General features: G+C 45.5%; 1 protein-coding gene across 4 annotated transcripts in view; it reads right to left on the bottom strand.

The window, feature by feature from the left end:
* ATG16L1 (autophagy related 16 like 1) overlaps positions 1-14,853 on the bottom strand; it is a 37,452-nt gene extending 22,599 nt beyond the window's left edge. For all 4 annotated transcript variants that reach the window (XM_059393740.1, XM_059393741.1, XM_059393743.1 and 1 more), the window contains exons 1-5: positions 14,586-14,853; positions 11,285-11,378; positions 6,900-7,005; positions 6,074-6,147; positions 4,949-5,200 (exon numbers count right to left, since the gene is read on the bottom strand). In XM_059393740.1, coding sequence (XP_059249723.1) covers positions 4,949-5,200; positions 6,074-6,147; positions 6,900-7,005; positions 11,285-11,378; positions 14,586-14,700 — 641 coding nt within the window. In that variant the 5' untranslated portion in view covers positions 14,701-14,853. The remainder of the gene's footprint in view (positions 1-4,948; positions 5,201-6,073; positions 6,148-6,899; positions 7,006-11,284; positions 11,379-14,585) is intronic.
* Positions 14,854-15,166: the final 313 nt, after the last annotated feature.

Here is a 15,166-nt window from a genome sequence, read left to right as displayed (position 1 = left end):
AATAAACTACTAGCTCTCATAAAATACTTGAATGTTCAGTGCATCTCAAATAACTGCCCTGGGCATAGATACCCAAGTCCCAAACCCACACCAGTAATGTCAGTAAGGAACCCTGTCATAAAGGATTCCAGAGCACAGGCCAGAAGAGGGATTATATCATTAGAGAAAGCAGTGACCTAGCAAGGTAGAGCCTGCCCATCGTGACCCGGGGCCTCCCAGGGCAGAAAGGCACATCAGATTTATCCAGGGTTAGTCACGGTCAAGAGTGGGCTTTCTGTAGCAAACAGTCTGACACCAACATGTCAAGAGCATGAATATTTAATAGTTAAGACTTACTTAGAATTTACTTGTCCCTGACTACTTGGTATTGTTATTGCCAGGTTTTAACTCATTTAATCTTTGTAACAATGCTTTGAGATCTAGCACTACTTTAACAGGTAAGGAAACTGAGGTGTGGGATTCTTGAACTGTCAAAATGCACATGGGTCCACTTACCAGGGCTGCATACAGATGTCTCAGCTATGGACACATTTTTTTTTTTTTAAGATTTATGTATTTATTTTAGAGAGAAAGTGAGTGTGGGGAAGGGGCAGAGGGAGAGGGAGTGAGAGAATCCTCAAGGAGATCCCCACTGAATGCAGAGCCCCACATGGGGCTCAATCCCAGGACGTGGAGATCATGACCTGAGCCGAAAATCAAGAGTTGGTGGTGGATTACCACCCAGGCACCCCTCAGCTGTGGAAAAATTCTAATGTGGCCAAACAGTCAAGTGCACTGTTACCCTTTCTCAGAAAAAATTTCTGTCTCACCAAGTCCTAAATTCAGGATCTCCTCCATTTTTAACCTTGGCCTTGTTTTCTCTTCCACGGCAATTTCATCTCTAACTGTGGTTTTATTCTGTATGTGGAGAACCCCTAATCTGGAATTCTAGCACTGCTATTAAGCCCCAGCCAAGAATTCAAAAGCTTCTACCAGTGTTAATTCTCAAAACAGGGAGAAGTCCTTTAGATGGCATGTGAGAATCATGGAAAGGGATGATTGCAGCTTATACTCTTCATTTTATTTTTTCATTTTATTAAAAAATCTTATTTGACACAGAGAAAAAGAGCGTAAGCAGGGGGAGCAGCAGTGGGAGAGGGAGAAGCAGGCTCCCTGCCAAACAGGGAGCCTGATGTGGGGCTCCATCCCAGGACCTGGAGACCATGACCCGAGCTGAAGGTAGATGCTTATCTGACTGAACCACCTAGGTGCCCCTATTTTTTATTTTTTAAAAGAATACTTATTTACTTGATAAGAGTGAGGTGTGCACATACACACAAGCGGGAGGAGGGGAAGAGCAGGGGAGGGACAAGCAGACTCCCTGCTGGGCACAAAGCTCAACACAGGGCGGGATCTCACCACCCTAAGCTCAGGACCTGAGCCAAAATCAAGAACCAGAAGTTTACCTGACTAAGCCACCCAGGCGCCCCCTACACTCTTACTTTTATATGAGGAAGATGGGAAACTAAGTTTTATAGGACGAATGACAAAATTTTATCATTTTTTCTTAGCTGGAATAGATGACCTATGAACTACCTTTGAGGGAAACCAGAATTTGGTGTGGTACAAGTAACAGCTCGTCTACTGCAAAGGCACTACCTCTAAGTGAAGGATAAAAGATCTAGTGTTGTAGGGAGCAGAAGGCTCCTGCAGCCCCTCCTTCATTAGAATACCCGAAAAGATACTGCCTTCAATAGTTCAAATATTCCCCAAGTGTGTCCGACATAGCAGCCACCGTGATGGTAAAGACCTACCTTAGCATAGTGAGGGAGGCAGAACATGGACAGCTACTTCAAAACATGAAATGTGCCATGCTATCGCTCTGGTAAACTAAGGCTCTAGAAGGAGAACATCTGACTTGGGGATCATTAGGAAGGAGGGAAAGCTTCCAAGGAGTAAAGTCAGAGCAAAAGTGAAGAAACCTCAAGGTCCGCCTATGCAATCAGAATAGAATGCAACCAGAGGCAAATCCTTAGGGAAACACTCCAAAGGAGCAAGGGCAGACATGTAATATGCCTCGTACCCCATGTTCGAAGGAAGTCTGTGTCATTCTCCTATCCACTGTGATGACCAAGGACCCTTCCTTAGCTTAACGAAACGCCTGCCTGCTTCTCCCTTGGCAGGTGTTCAACGTGCTACACTGACTTCCAGGTGACCCTGGTGAGTTCACTGCCTTTAAGCTAAGGACTCCACAGCAGAGGCCAAGCTATTTTACTGAAACACGAGGGGCGCCTGGCTGGCTCAGTTGGCAGAGCATGTGAGTCTTGATCTTGGGGGTTATGAGTTTGAGCCCCATGTTGGGGGTAGAGACTGGTTAAAAATAAAATCTTTAACAAAAAATGTAAATATGAGACAGAATAAAAAAACAAAGCTCATGTTGTAGTATGACAGAAACTTAAGAAAAGTTAGAAAATACAGAGAAGTATAAAATGAGAAAATAAAAGCCACAGTCTTGCCACGCAGAAATAAACACTATTAACGATATGGTTCCTTTTTAAACTTTTAAATTCATTCAAATTTTGGATCATGTCCTATGAAAACATTTCCTACCATACTTTCAGTTACATTAATTACATGTATTTTCTTGGGTCACTAAGTACTCCTAAGACATGTATTTTTAGATGACTTCGTAAAACTGCACTGTATGAAAGTATCAGTTTATTTCTTCCCCAAGGGAGATACTACTTCTTATTTTTTATTACTATGAGTAATGTGCGATCACAAAATACTACCCGTGACCAAGTCTTAGGACTTGCTTAAAATAAAGTCCAAAAGTGGGAACACTTCTCAGGTCATGCCTAGGTGGCCTTGGGAGGTGGTGAAATGGGCTTTCCACAGACAATGTGAAGGTGCTTCCCCCTTCCTCCCGACAGTCCTCCAGGCCAGCTTTCCTGACCGTGTGCACTCCTGCTTTCATCAACTCCCTGTGCCTCACACCTGTTGGAGGGCTCACCTGTCTCATCCACTCTGCAGCAGGATATTTACCTAGTGATTGACTGCATCTCTTTGATTGTTTTTGTGTCAAGAAATCGGAAAATTTTATACAGTCCACTTTTTATTTCTATTTTTTTAAAAAATGTTTGGGAAGTCCTCATACTATTTAGAAATTTTTCATAAAATAAGAAACAGGTATCCCATTTTTCATCTCTTACGTTATCAGTTTTTATACAGATTCTGAAATCTACTTGAATGTATTATTTGGAAGGATTAGTAATCATTATGATGACTCCTTCCTATTTTCATTCTTTCAGATTAACTGCAATCATCTTTTCAAATTCTAAACTACAGACACAGGGCTTTAAAATTGTATGTTATGGGGTGCCTGGGTGGCTCAGTGGGTTAAAGCCTCTGCCTTCAGCTCAGGTCATGATTTCAGGGTCCTGGGATCGATTCTTGCATTGGGCTCTCTGCTCAGCAGGGAGCCTGCTTCCTTCTCTCTCCCTCCTTGTGATCTCTGTCAAATAAATATATAAAATCTTTAAAAAAAAAAAAAAAGAAAAAGAAAAAGAAAAATCGTATGTTCTAATCTGTTGACCACTTACTGTCCGTTTGCTCAGTGGATTTTCTTAGGCTAAGTGGATAAGCATGGGCCCCCGCCCCTTCTAGTGGCCTTTCATTCTGCATCTTATCTGGTCCGATGGCCAAAACATCAGTCAGAGTTGAAGAGAGTGAGCCCTTCCTTCTGTTCCTGGTTTTGATGTGTGTTAGACTCTCCGTGGAAATTTTCAACACACATACTTCCCTCCATCAAGACTGACTCTGGCATCTAGAATGGAAGGTCTCCCTGTTAAGAATGCTACTGGCTGTTGGTTGCTGATATGTGTGTTTATTAAAAGCTTTTGTTCCAAGTTGAAGGGTTTTTATCAGGACTGGGAACTGAATCTGAGCAAATGGCATTTTTGGGGTCTACTATAGTGGCCCTACAGTTTATCATCCAAGGTGAGAGATTTAATTGATTTCCAGATACAACGTCTTTAATTCCTGGGGGTAAATCCTAGTAGGACTGCAGTAAATTAAAAAAAAAAAAAAAAAAAAAAAAAAAAGGTACTGGGGCACCTGGCTGGCCCAGTCAGTTAAGGAACCATCTCTTGATTTTGGCTCAGGTCATGATCTCAGGGTTTTGGGATAGAGCCCCGTATGTACTGGGCACGGAGCCTGAGATTTTCTCTTTCCCTCTCAGCTCCCCTTGTGTGGGCACACACACTCTCTTTGCGGGGGTGGGGCGGAGGTACCAGTGACTCTGACTTAGGAATTTTACATCTATATTCATGTGAGGTTAGACCGTAGTCTTATTATTATACTATCCAGAGCTTTGGTATGGATGTGGTTGGTGTTATAAAATTATGGATGGGAAAAATTGCAATCTTTTTCTATTTCTGGTTTGCCTTCTATTGTTCAAGAATTAGCTTTTCTCCTTGACACACTGAAAGAATTCACTGGCAAAAACTGTATGGGCCAAAACCCTTTTGGAAGGTAATCCTCCGCTCAGCTGTAAAAGTGTTCTTTTTTTTTTTTATTTTTTTTTTTAAAGATTTTATTTATTTGTCAGAGAGAGGGAAAGAGAGCGAGCACAGGCAGACAGAATGGCAGGCAGAGGCAGAGGGAGAAGCAGGCTCCCTGCTGAGCAAGGAGCCCGATGTGGGACTCGATCCCAGGACGCTGGGATCATGACCTGAGCCGAAGGCAGCTGCTTAACCAACTGAGCCACCCAGGCGTCCCTGTAAAAGTGTTCTTATAAATGCAAATCTCTTTTATGTGCACCACTGAGGTTTCTGATTTTATTAGTGTTTTCTGGCCAGCTTGTGCCATCCCTCCTCATCAGAGCTGCCAGGTTTGTTTCTGTCTTTTCAGAAAACAAGGCTCTACTTTACTAAAAAAGGGAATCACTACCTGTGGACTAGTGTCTCACCTTGAATCTTTTTCATTCTCTGCATTTAGGCGATTGGCTTCCTGGGCTTTCTCAGCCATCCACCTGGTGACCAGCTCCTGGTTCTCTTCAGTAGTTTTCCTCAGTTTCTCCTCCAAGGCAGTAAACGTGATCTGTAGGGCATCATACTCATCCTTCAGGGTCTGGTTGGCTCTTTCAAGGTCCTGAAGCTTACTGCGTAGTTCTTGGCACTCCGTCTCCAGGTCAGAGATAGTCTGCAAACATTCTGCAATTCTGAAAGCAGGACGTGGAGAAGAGGAATGGGCCTGCTCGGGAGCCCTGTGAGGAGCCAGGGCACCTTACCAGGTGCTGGAGCTCCATGAGCACGGCCCCCTACAATAACGCCAGCCATCACACCAGGTGCCACGGAGGACTCATGTTTACGAACATCTCACTTAGCCAAGCCCAGCCCCAGTGGTTTACAGGACAAGCTGATTGGGAGAGGAATTTTACCTAGGGTAAAATTCACCCAGGTGATGAAGGACTAGAAAAGCAGGACTTGAAAAGGGAACTTTTGATGCCTATATAGAGTACTAACAGGGGCTTAAAAGAGGCCTAGAAATTCTGCACTTTCTGTTGGTTTGATCACTCGATAAGCAAAGATGCCTTTCTAAGCCTTTAGAGACCCCTGTCTGCAGAGCAAGGAAAAAAGGCACAGAGGAAACCCAGGCTTCCCTCCAGCTCAAAGGTCCTACAATTTGGAATTCCAAGCTTCTCCCTGATCAAGAATTATCCTGCCAACAAACTCATCCCTGTTCCCAAAGGCCACAGGCTCACTTTGGCACCATCTCCACCACAGAAGACGCTAGCTCTCCTATGCAGTGGCAACAGGGAGAGCCATGAATGCTTTGGGGACATTCACAAGGGCCAAGGGTACTTGCCAGGGGCATGCTGGGAACCCAGGAGACTGAGGGCACTGTCCTTGCCTCTGCCATCCTTAGCAGGTAGATTAAAAATCTCAGGCTGTGCATGCACAGAAGTGACACTCCTGCTGAGTCCCATGTGGTGACCATTTGCCAGCAATCACCACTGGCCCCACCCACGAGAGTACAATAAACAGAGTGCAACACCATGGCCAGCCCTGGAGAAGGCATCATCTCTACTCACTTTGCTTCATTCATCTGCATCTCCCTGTCCTTCTGCTGCATTTGGTTATTCAGGTCAATCACCAATTGAGCTAACTGGGGAAAGGAAAACACTTGCATCAGTGAGAGAGTTCAGGACCTCAGCTGGAACCTAAACAGTGGGTGCTTTTTAAAATTTGGAGGGGGGGGCTTTTATTTTTAAGAAAGAAAATGTGCCGTGTAGAGTTGGGCCAAGGCCCCAGGAAGAAATAAGGTGGGTGGCAGCAAGGAGCGGGAGGGCAGATGGGGATGCTCATGGGAACAATGGGAAGTGCTACGGGTCACTGCCAGGTTTCCACCGAAGACTCATCTGTCCCCCCACCTCAGCCACCTTTCACACACTTCAGCTGGTAAAATGATCAATTCAGCTGCATTGATGAGAAAATACATTTTCTCATAATTTGCCATCAAATCGCCACCCAGGATTAATATAGCCCAGGACTTTTTTTTATGTCCTTTCTAATGAATTTTTCAGAAATTGCAGGGTTCACTCTCAAATACCCTAGGAAAATATTAGTGAGACCTGCCCTCGAACAGGCAGAAAAGCCTGCTTCTTTCCCTTGAAGTTTCTCCACTTGTACCTTTCATGCCACCTGGGAATGGAGTGACCGGCAGCTATCCTAGTGGCTTGCCCTCTTGCTGATGGAGGGAAAGCCCTTGGCTTTCCCGATGTTGCATTCCCAGAGAGAGGATGATGCCACACGTAGCCAGGACAGCTGCAAATTCTAGTGCAAGCGCCCTCCTGCCTATTCTCCCCCACTGCAGGGCCTGCGCAGAGCAGAGCAGAGACGAGGAGCAGCTATCAGTACCTCCCCACGTTTCTTGTGTAGCTCAGTCAGTTCTTCTTGGTGTTTAATCCTCAGCTGGGCCATCTCTTGTAGCTGACTATCATTCCAGGCAGCATCATGTCCAGGACTAAGTCCCCAAACCAGACAGATGAAAGAATGTGCAAAAAAGAGAGTAAAGAGAGAAAAAAAAAAATCAGACCCCAAACCACCTCAGTTTGGCACTGAAACAGTAACCTCAGAATTTTGAACCTGTACGTGACACACAACCAATAAAGCCATTCATTTTCTCTGGGACAATGTGGTTCTAAGCCACTACAAACCTGAAGCAGAAAATAGGAAACATGAGACATGGTAAAATAAACCAACCACAACTTGAACCACGGGTCGTGTCAGGAACAAAGCATGGATTCCAGATGAGGCTTAGGTAAACATGGAGGAGACAACAAGGTCCAGTCACTCGACAAATGTTTGAGTGCCAACTACGTGCCAGGCACTGACCTTGGACCTGGGGAGAAGGCAGTGAACACAAAGCTTTGCTCTCAGGTGACAGATAAACAGTTAAGAGCAGACACAGTGAGTAAGTAAATACATGAAGTCCAGTGGTCAGACATGCTGTGAAGAGAAACTAAGGAGGGTAAAGGTGGGGACAGAGCAACAGGGTTCCTGTTCTGGGGGGGGGGGGGCACCTTGAGAGGAGGCTTCTCTGAGAGGAGAACATCACTGCGGACCGGAAAGAAGTGAGGAGCCAGCCACATGGCCCCTGGAGGCTGGGCCCTCCAGTGAAGAGGGAACGTCAAGTGTAAGAAAGGCCTGGAGAAGGCAGCCTAGCTGGTGTCCTCGGAGAAAGTATGAGCGGAGCTCCACACGCAGGAGGGTAGAGAAGACGGTCAGGGAGGAGGTGGGGACACCATGCAGAACCTCCCAGGCTCCTCCTGGGACAATGACTGGAAGTCACTGCAGTATTTTGAGCCTCTAGAGGAATCACTTAAGTTTTAACAGGATTGCTATGGTTGCTGGGTGGAGAGCAGACCACGGCGGGGGGTGGGGGGTGTGGGGAGGAAGGGGTAGAAACAAGGAGAGCAGTTCATGAGCTGTTACAAAGTCCAGCTCAGATCAAGGTGGTAGCAGTAGAGGCAGTGAGATGTGGTCAGATCCTAGATCCATTCTGAAGAGAGAGCCCACAGGACTTGCTTTTTGCGTCGGCTAGAGAGTCCAAGGGAAAGGAAGGAGTGGAGGAGGACTCCAGGGCTTTGGGCCTGAGCAAGTGTGAAAGGTGCAGGCACCACCTACTGAGACAGGAGGGACTGGGGTTTGGGAAAGACCTGAAGAGGGTGGTGTGGACACCCAAGGGGGTATGTGGAGTGGAAATCAGCCGTGAGAGTCTGCATGTCAAGTACAGAAATCCAAGCCAGAGGCGAACAAGTGGAAGCTGTCGGCAAACGTATCTGAAGCCCCAGAGCTGAGCTCAACGCCCTCAAGAGTTCACGTAGTTTTGGAGGCTTGGCAGGGGTTCGCACCCCAGGTGGGAAACAGTGGGTGACTGACCTGTGTGTTTTAGCTCAGGACCAGGGCTGCGGCTGCAGAGGAGAACCATCAGAAGACAGACACTTAAACCACAACCCGGGGAAAGCACTAGATGGGGACGAGGAAGACACTGGAAAAGTAGGACACCAGCACCTGAAGGGAGGGGAGAACGGCCTCTTCCGTATGCCCTGTCTTGAACAAGAGGGGAAAGGGAGCAGTGTGACACTCCCTCCCTCTAAAGGTACTTTTATGACATGTTCCAAGCCCATCCTAATACTTCATCCTTTGAGGCAATCTAATACTTCCCCAATCTTCACCCATGAAGTAGAAGCCAAGAGATTAGAAAGTGGAACACACTGTACAGGAAGTCACCCTAAATTAGGCATAAGAACTAGAAATTATTTTTATCAAATCCTCTTATGTTAATGCAAAGCACTGTGAAATACGCAAATGTATAAGCAGTCCCTTCTTCCAAGAGCACATCAGGTCACTCCCTGCTTGCCTGGTGCTACAGATGGATGACAAGGACACCGGGCAGCCATGGTCTAAAGTGGTGGTTCTCAGATCATCTGATTACAGATTACGGGCCTTACTAACTTACTGAAATGGTAGGTCTGGTGTGGGGCCCAAGATTCTAACTGCATTTCTAACAATTTGCTAGATGCTGCCATCTAGGAAACATACGCAGGAAATGAATGGAATCAACTACTTCTATGCTGTAATCTATGTAGAGAGCAAAGGGATTAAAACACTACAGGAGGGATGCAGAGAAGAGATCCAGATAAAGCTTTTTAAGCACAGGTGGTAGTATTTTAAGAATAACTAGGATGAGATGGACAGAACTTAAGGAGACAGAAGGGCAAAGGAAGCCACCAGGCCCATCTTCTGTAAATACCCTTCCGGCACCATCAAACACCCACTTAAGCTGCTCTACCCCAAGGGACTAATGGATAGACGCACAAGAGTGTGTGAGTGAAGGATGAACATGCCTGAGTGAGTGACTACCAACGAGGAGGGGCAGGACACTGAGGGAAAAAGGAATCACAGACGACTTGTGGGAAATAAGGGCACCATTAATAGAAACAAAGCCATCAGGAGAGGCCTCATTAGGGGCTCAAGTTTTTAGGAAAGGAAGGACCTCCAATTAAATTACCATTCCAGTGATATTCAATCAAAAGAATTGTTGTATATCTATTTATAGCACCTTTCCAAGCAAACGAACTTGACTGACCAATACAGGAGAGAAAAACATGGACATCAAGAGTCTAATTAGATAGAAACAAAATATTTCAAGTTTTCAGCTGATTGATTTAGATGAAAAGGTAAGATGGCATTTTCTATACCTAATATTGACCAGAAGGCTACACCTAATATTTTAAATACTAGAGTAGGCCTCCCAGGGCCACAGTCAGGAAGCAGCTCTTGAATTTATTGTTAAGGAAGGACAGAACCTGGGCTGGACCCTCTGTTCCTCTTTCCCACTCTGGTCTGCCAGGAGACCAGATGAAGAAACACGGATGGCATGCAGTTACATAGCAGATTTAGCTATAGGAATAAATAAGTTTGGCTGCACCTTACACTTCTGGGTTTTAAAAAACCCTTAAATTAATACCAACTCGTTTTTACAGTTGCTAAATGTTATCTGACACCTAAAAAAAGTACACAGATTCTAGAGTAGTGATGAGTACTGTTCCCATACTGACCCTTAAATTTAATATGCAAACATGATAAACATCTGGAAACATGATAAACATCTGGAAAAAGACAGTAAGATGATAGAATGATTCTATTTAAACTGTTTCTGATGAAATCTGGCTTTTAGATTTTTTTGGACCATGGCCCTCAAAAAGAAATATAGCTTACGGGGCACCTGGGTGGCTCAGTCAGTTAGGTGTCTGCCTTCGGCTCAGGTCATAATCCCAGGATCTTGGGATTGAGACGCGCATCAGGCACCCTGTTCAGTGACAAGTCTGCTTCTCCCTCTCCCTCTAACCCTCCTCCTGCTCGTGAGCACACACACACTCTCTCTCTCAAATGAATAAATACGAGAAAACAAAAACTTAAAAGAAAAATAGTTTACATGAATGACCCATGTAAACACATCAAACTTCTCATCATGAACACATATTGCGTACTTAATGAAACAATACTTATCCTTCCTATTAAAATGCAAGGTTTTCCTAATCTTTCTTTAAAACAAAACAAAACAAAACAAAAAAAAAACTTGGGCACCTGGGTGGCTCAGTCATTAAGCATCTGCCTTTGGCTCAGGTCATGATCCCAGGGTCCTGGGATGGAACCCTGTGTCGGGCTTCCTGCTCAGAGGGAAGCCTGCTTCTCCCTCTCCCACTCCCCCTGCTTGTGTTCCCTCTCTCGCTATGTCTCTGACAAATAAACTTTTTAAAAAATCTTTAAGTAAAATAAATAAAGCTTGCTGCGACCTGCTAGCTTAATTTCACTCTACTAAAATACGTTGAAAATCACTGAAATTAAAAAGCATCAAACAGACCTGTATTGTATAAAAAGCACTTCATGTTTATGCACCAGTCAATCCTGTATTAATAAGAGCTGTGTAAATCTGCTCAAGAATGCCTACTTGTGTGATTATTCAGGAAGTGAACCCTGTAGGCTGATGGAGGAACTGGCCCAGTTACCCGCCTCGAGTGACTTCTCAGACTTACAACACCTACTGAAAAGCCTTCTTCGTGGGTACATACCCTCAAAGAAAGGATTTTAGTTACTGGGCTTCCAAGTTCTTATCTGAAAGGAACTGACAAAAAGTGGAGCACAGAAACAGTACCTCTCAATTAGAAAAGTGACAGCTAAACTGAGATCCATTTTAACTGAAGAGACACAAGCAACAAAGGATAGTTTCAAAATACCTTATCTCATGCCTGTTGGGGATGTCATGCTTTTCAGCTTGTAGCTTATGGGCCAGCACTGAATGAAGATCTGACTTTTCTAGCAACTTGTTATCTATTAAAAAGGAAAAGAAGAAACACATTATTATAACTGATGCACACCTTATCACTACTACATATCCTGTAAATATTTGGACCAAAAAAACCCAAAGGGGACAACTGGGTATGTTTCACTTTCATGAGGTGTCCAAGTACCAGGTGCTGCACTTGGACAGCAATTGTACCAACTGTCCAAAACCCAGGAACATACACTCCTTCAATGCTTCCTGGCCTAAGCAGGAGCAGCCCAGCCAAAGGAACCTGTGGAAGCATCCTTACAAGAATGTCCCCCACTTACCTATGTTTATCTCAGAAGTTACAAAACAAAACAAAACAAACCCAGTGGAAAAATGAAACATTACGTACCTTATTATTACATTTGGAAAACGTAATTTTTAGATCAAGGCACTAGAAATACAATATGAATGAGAGTCCTTGGCCTTGAGGAACTCAAGTATAGCAGAAGGTCAAGTATAAGGACTAGAAGAGTTATCTTTACTCATATGCTTGGATGGTTTGACAGAGTCCAGGCAGGAGGGCCAGCAGTGATCTGGCAAGCAGACAGAAATGAAAGCTGGAACCAACACATGAAAGAGCAGAATGAAAAATTCAGACCTTTTCTTACTGGCCATGGTAAAATAACAGATTTTAACAGCAGGCAGTGACACAGACAGACATTTACTCATAAGAAGTCGAAGATTATTCTGAAGTTCCTTGCTCAGGTGACTTTGGAAGATGCTAATGTGTCAAAGAATACAAGAGTGGAGAACCTAAGGAAGAAAATGAGTTTTCCTTCTGAAAGTAACAAATGTGACAGGAAACATGATGCAGGAATTCAAAGGACAAGTAGTTTCGAATGACAGTCACACAGGGACTGGCAAGGTGGGAGGGGGCACTAAGCAAAACAGAATGATCATGGGAAATTCTCTAAACAGTTACATGTGATGGGGACTGTCTAGATCAGAACTGCTCTAGAACAAAATTTTGATAGGATTTATGCTAGTGAATATTACTGCTGGAAGGCCTTATCTTTTTCTTCTTAAAGACAGTCTTGAGTTCTACTTCTCTTTTATATATGGAAATGGAACTCCTGGGCAGAAACAGAAATATTCTTGGTTTGGGTTAATTTAATCAACCAGTTCAGCAGAACAAGGAAGCATGGTTCCAACCCTGAGTGTTCACCCACATCAAATAATAAAATCTTCAAAATGTCACACCAGAGGTGGGTGCCCTGAGATATTAGGTCTTTCAAAGGACAGGAGATATTCAAGAGGGACCCTCCCTAAAAGTTCCTCTCACTAAAGAGAAGGATCCAGCTGAAGGGAAGCTGCCATCTGTCCTTACAATCTCTTTTCATCTTTCTCTTTAGGTTCAGAGGCAGAGCTGAACCTGACTGGCCAGGGAAGGGAAGAAGAGAGTAGTGAAGCTGTTCCACAGGCAAAATGGAAATGGCCCCCCAAATATCAATCGCTGACCTAAAGACAAAAGCTCTAAGAGGCAAAGGTTGTCATTCTCTCCAGCTCCCTAACTGCCTCTCATATCAGTCTGGGCTCCTAGCCCCTCAGGCAAGCACTATTCCCCATAGCTATTTAATGACCTGCTCCCTCTCAGCATGATCTTCTGATTTTTCTCCTACACCCCCCCCCATCAAAATGACGATTTTCAATGCTGAAACACCATCCAATCCCTATCTATGCAATTATAGCAACTTCTGTTTATAGACTATTTCGAAAATGGCTTTCAAAGCACTTATACATAGTTTTTATGAAGCGGGCAGGGTGAGATTCGCCCCTTTTACAAAAGCAGTAAATCAGACTCAGAAACGTAAGTGAAAAGATCAGTAAGATGTGGAGTCAAACTTCCAGCCCAATTTGACTGTAAGTTTATTTTAGCTTTTAAGACAAAACATTCAACAAACACCTGACCACCTGAATTTCCATAACCCATTGGGAATCACTTTTGAGTGGGAGGGGCTTTCTGTGTTTCTGGCTGTAAGGATCTCTTAGAGTACACAACAGCGGCAAATTATCTCACTCTGCTTCCCACCTTTGCTAAGAGGGCGCTCGGGTTCAGTGAAAGCAAGGAAGGGTCATTTCTTCAGAACCCCAGTGAGAAAAACAAAACACAAAGTTAGGACCCATCAAGTCTGTGTTCAAATCCAGACTCCAGAAGAATCTGCTATGCTTCTCCAAGAAACCTTATTAATCTCTCTCTGCATGGTTTCCTCACCATTCCTAAAAAAGACAATAGGACCTGCTTCATAGAATTTTCAAGAAGATAAAGAGAAAATAACACATGCCGCTTATCTACCGAAGCACTCAAACCACTCTGCACATTAGAAATACTTGGGGAGCATCAAAAAACACTCCCATCGGCGTCCCGCCCTCACATACTGCAATTTAACTAATCTGGGCTTTTTAATTCTTAAAAGATCCAGGTGATACTAATGTGCACATAAGTTTGGGAACCACTGATTTAGCACAGAATTCATTAATAGGCGACTATTACTTTGAATCTCACCATCAACATGGACTCCAAACTTTTGTCAGGCTTACTTCAAAGGGCAGATGGAACCATAAGACTGAGGAGTGCTCATTTCTCCCCCTAAATGTGTCATTTATCGGTTACGTAAAATTGGGGAAGGAGCAAGGAAATGCTCAGGGAGGCTCACCTAAGGGTACGAACATTTTGGTACTCAAACTGCAGACAGGGGTCGGGAGAGGAGAAAACCTTCATATTTAAGTTTCCAATAACGATGTCCCAACCAACCAGCACGACTCAAAATGTGTTAAAGAACACCAAGAACACCAAGGTGGACTAAAAAACGAGAGGTCCGAGGAATCAGAGGCTGAATATTTCAGAGAACAATCTTAATTACGTGAGTTAATGCTTAAAGTCCGTGACCCGTTTCAACCACACGAGGCCCCAAACGGGACGTTTCTAGACCCTATTCACGTACACAGGCGTGGAAGCTTGGCTTACAAACACAAGCGTGAACGGTGCCTGCCCACGAAGAACACACAGTTTAGTAGGGAAAGCCCTCTAAAGTCCAAGAGTGTAAGATCTAAAAAAAACGGCATGCGGCGTCCGCCTCGTAGGGTTTGTGGGGCAGCCGCAAGGCGCGCAGGCGACGCCAGGGGTCCGCCTACGGCTTCCGCCGGCACCCCGCGTGCTGCTGCGGGGTCCGCCCGCCCGCCCGCTCCCCTGGCCGCCCGCCGCTCACACTGCAGGATGATCTCTTCGAATGCCTGCCTCTGTAGCCGGTCCCGCCGCCTCAGCTCCTCCGAAATGTGGCGCTTCCAGCGGGGGAAGTCTGCGGCGCGGAGCCCCGACGACATTTCGCGCGCTGCCCCGGCGCCTTAGCGCCGCCAATCCGAGTAGGGGATGGCGGCCCCGGACCGCAGCATCGGCTACCAGCGGACGCCGGAAAACCGGCGGCCCAGAGCACACTACCACGCACAGGCCGCCGCCAATGCCGTCAGGGACCGTCTTCCGGCTCCTGCCGGAAAGGGTTGGGGTCAAGGCCGGAAAGCCCGCCTCCTAACCCGACGATTTACTCTACACGCGTGCGCGTGGCCGGTGGCTGCTCAAGGCGCTGAGTAATGACGCCCTCCCGAGGCCGGAAGCGCAGGCGGCAAGAGGTGGCCGCTGGGAGGCGTGCGAGCTACGCCGGAGCCTTAGCTGTAAGAGGGAAGGGGACAGGGAAGGAGCCGTCTGTCAGTTGACGTTTCCTTCGCTGCCTACCCCACCCCCACCCCCGCCGATTTTTATTTTCCTTGGCCTGCCTTTCTTTATTGCCTCAGT

This window comes from Mustela nigripes, chromosome 3, assembly GCF_022355385.1.
Source record: "Mustela nigripes isolate SB6536 chromosome 3, MUSNIG.SB6536, whole genome shotgun sequence".
Classification (NCBI taxonomy): Eukaryota; Metazoa; Chordata; class Mammalia; order Carnivora; family Mustelidae; genus Mustela; species Mustela nigripes.
The sequence above is the reverse complement of the archived record's forward strand: the minus strand, read 5'-3'. Positions and strand labels throughout refer to the sequence as shown.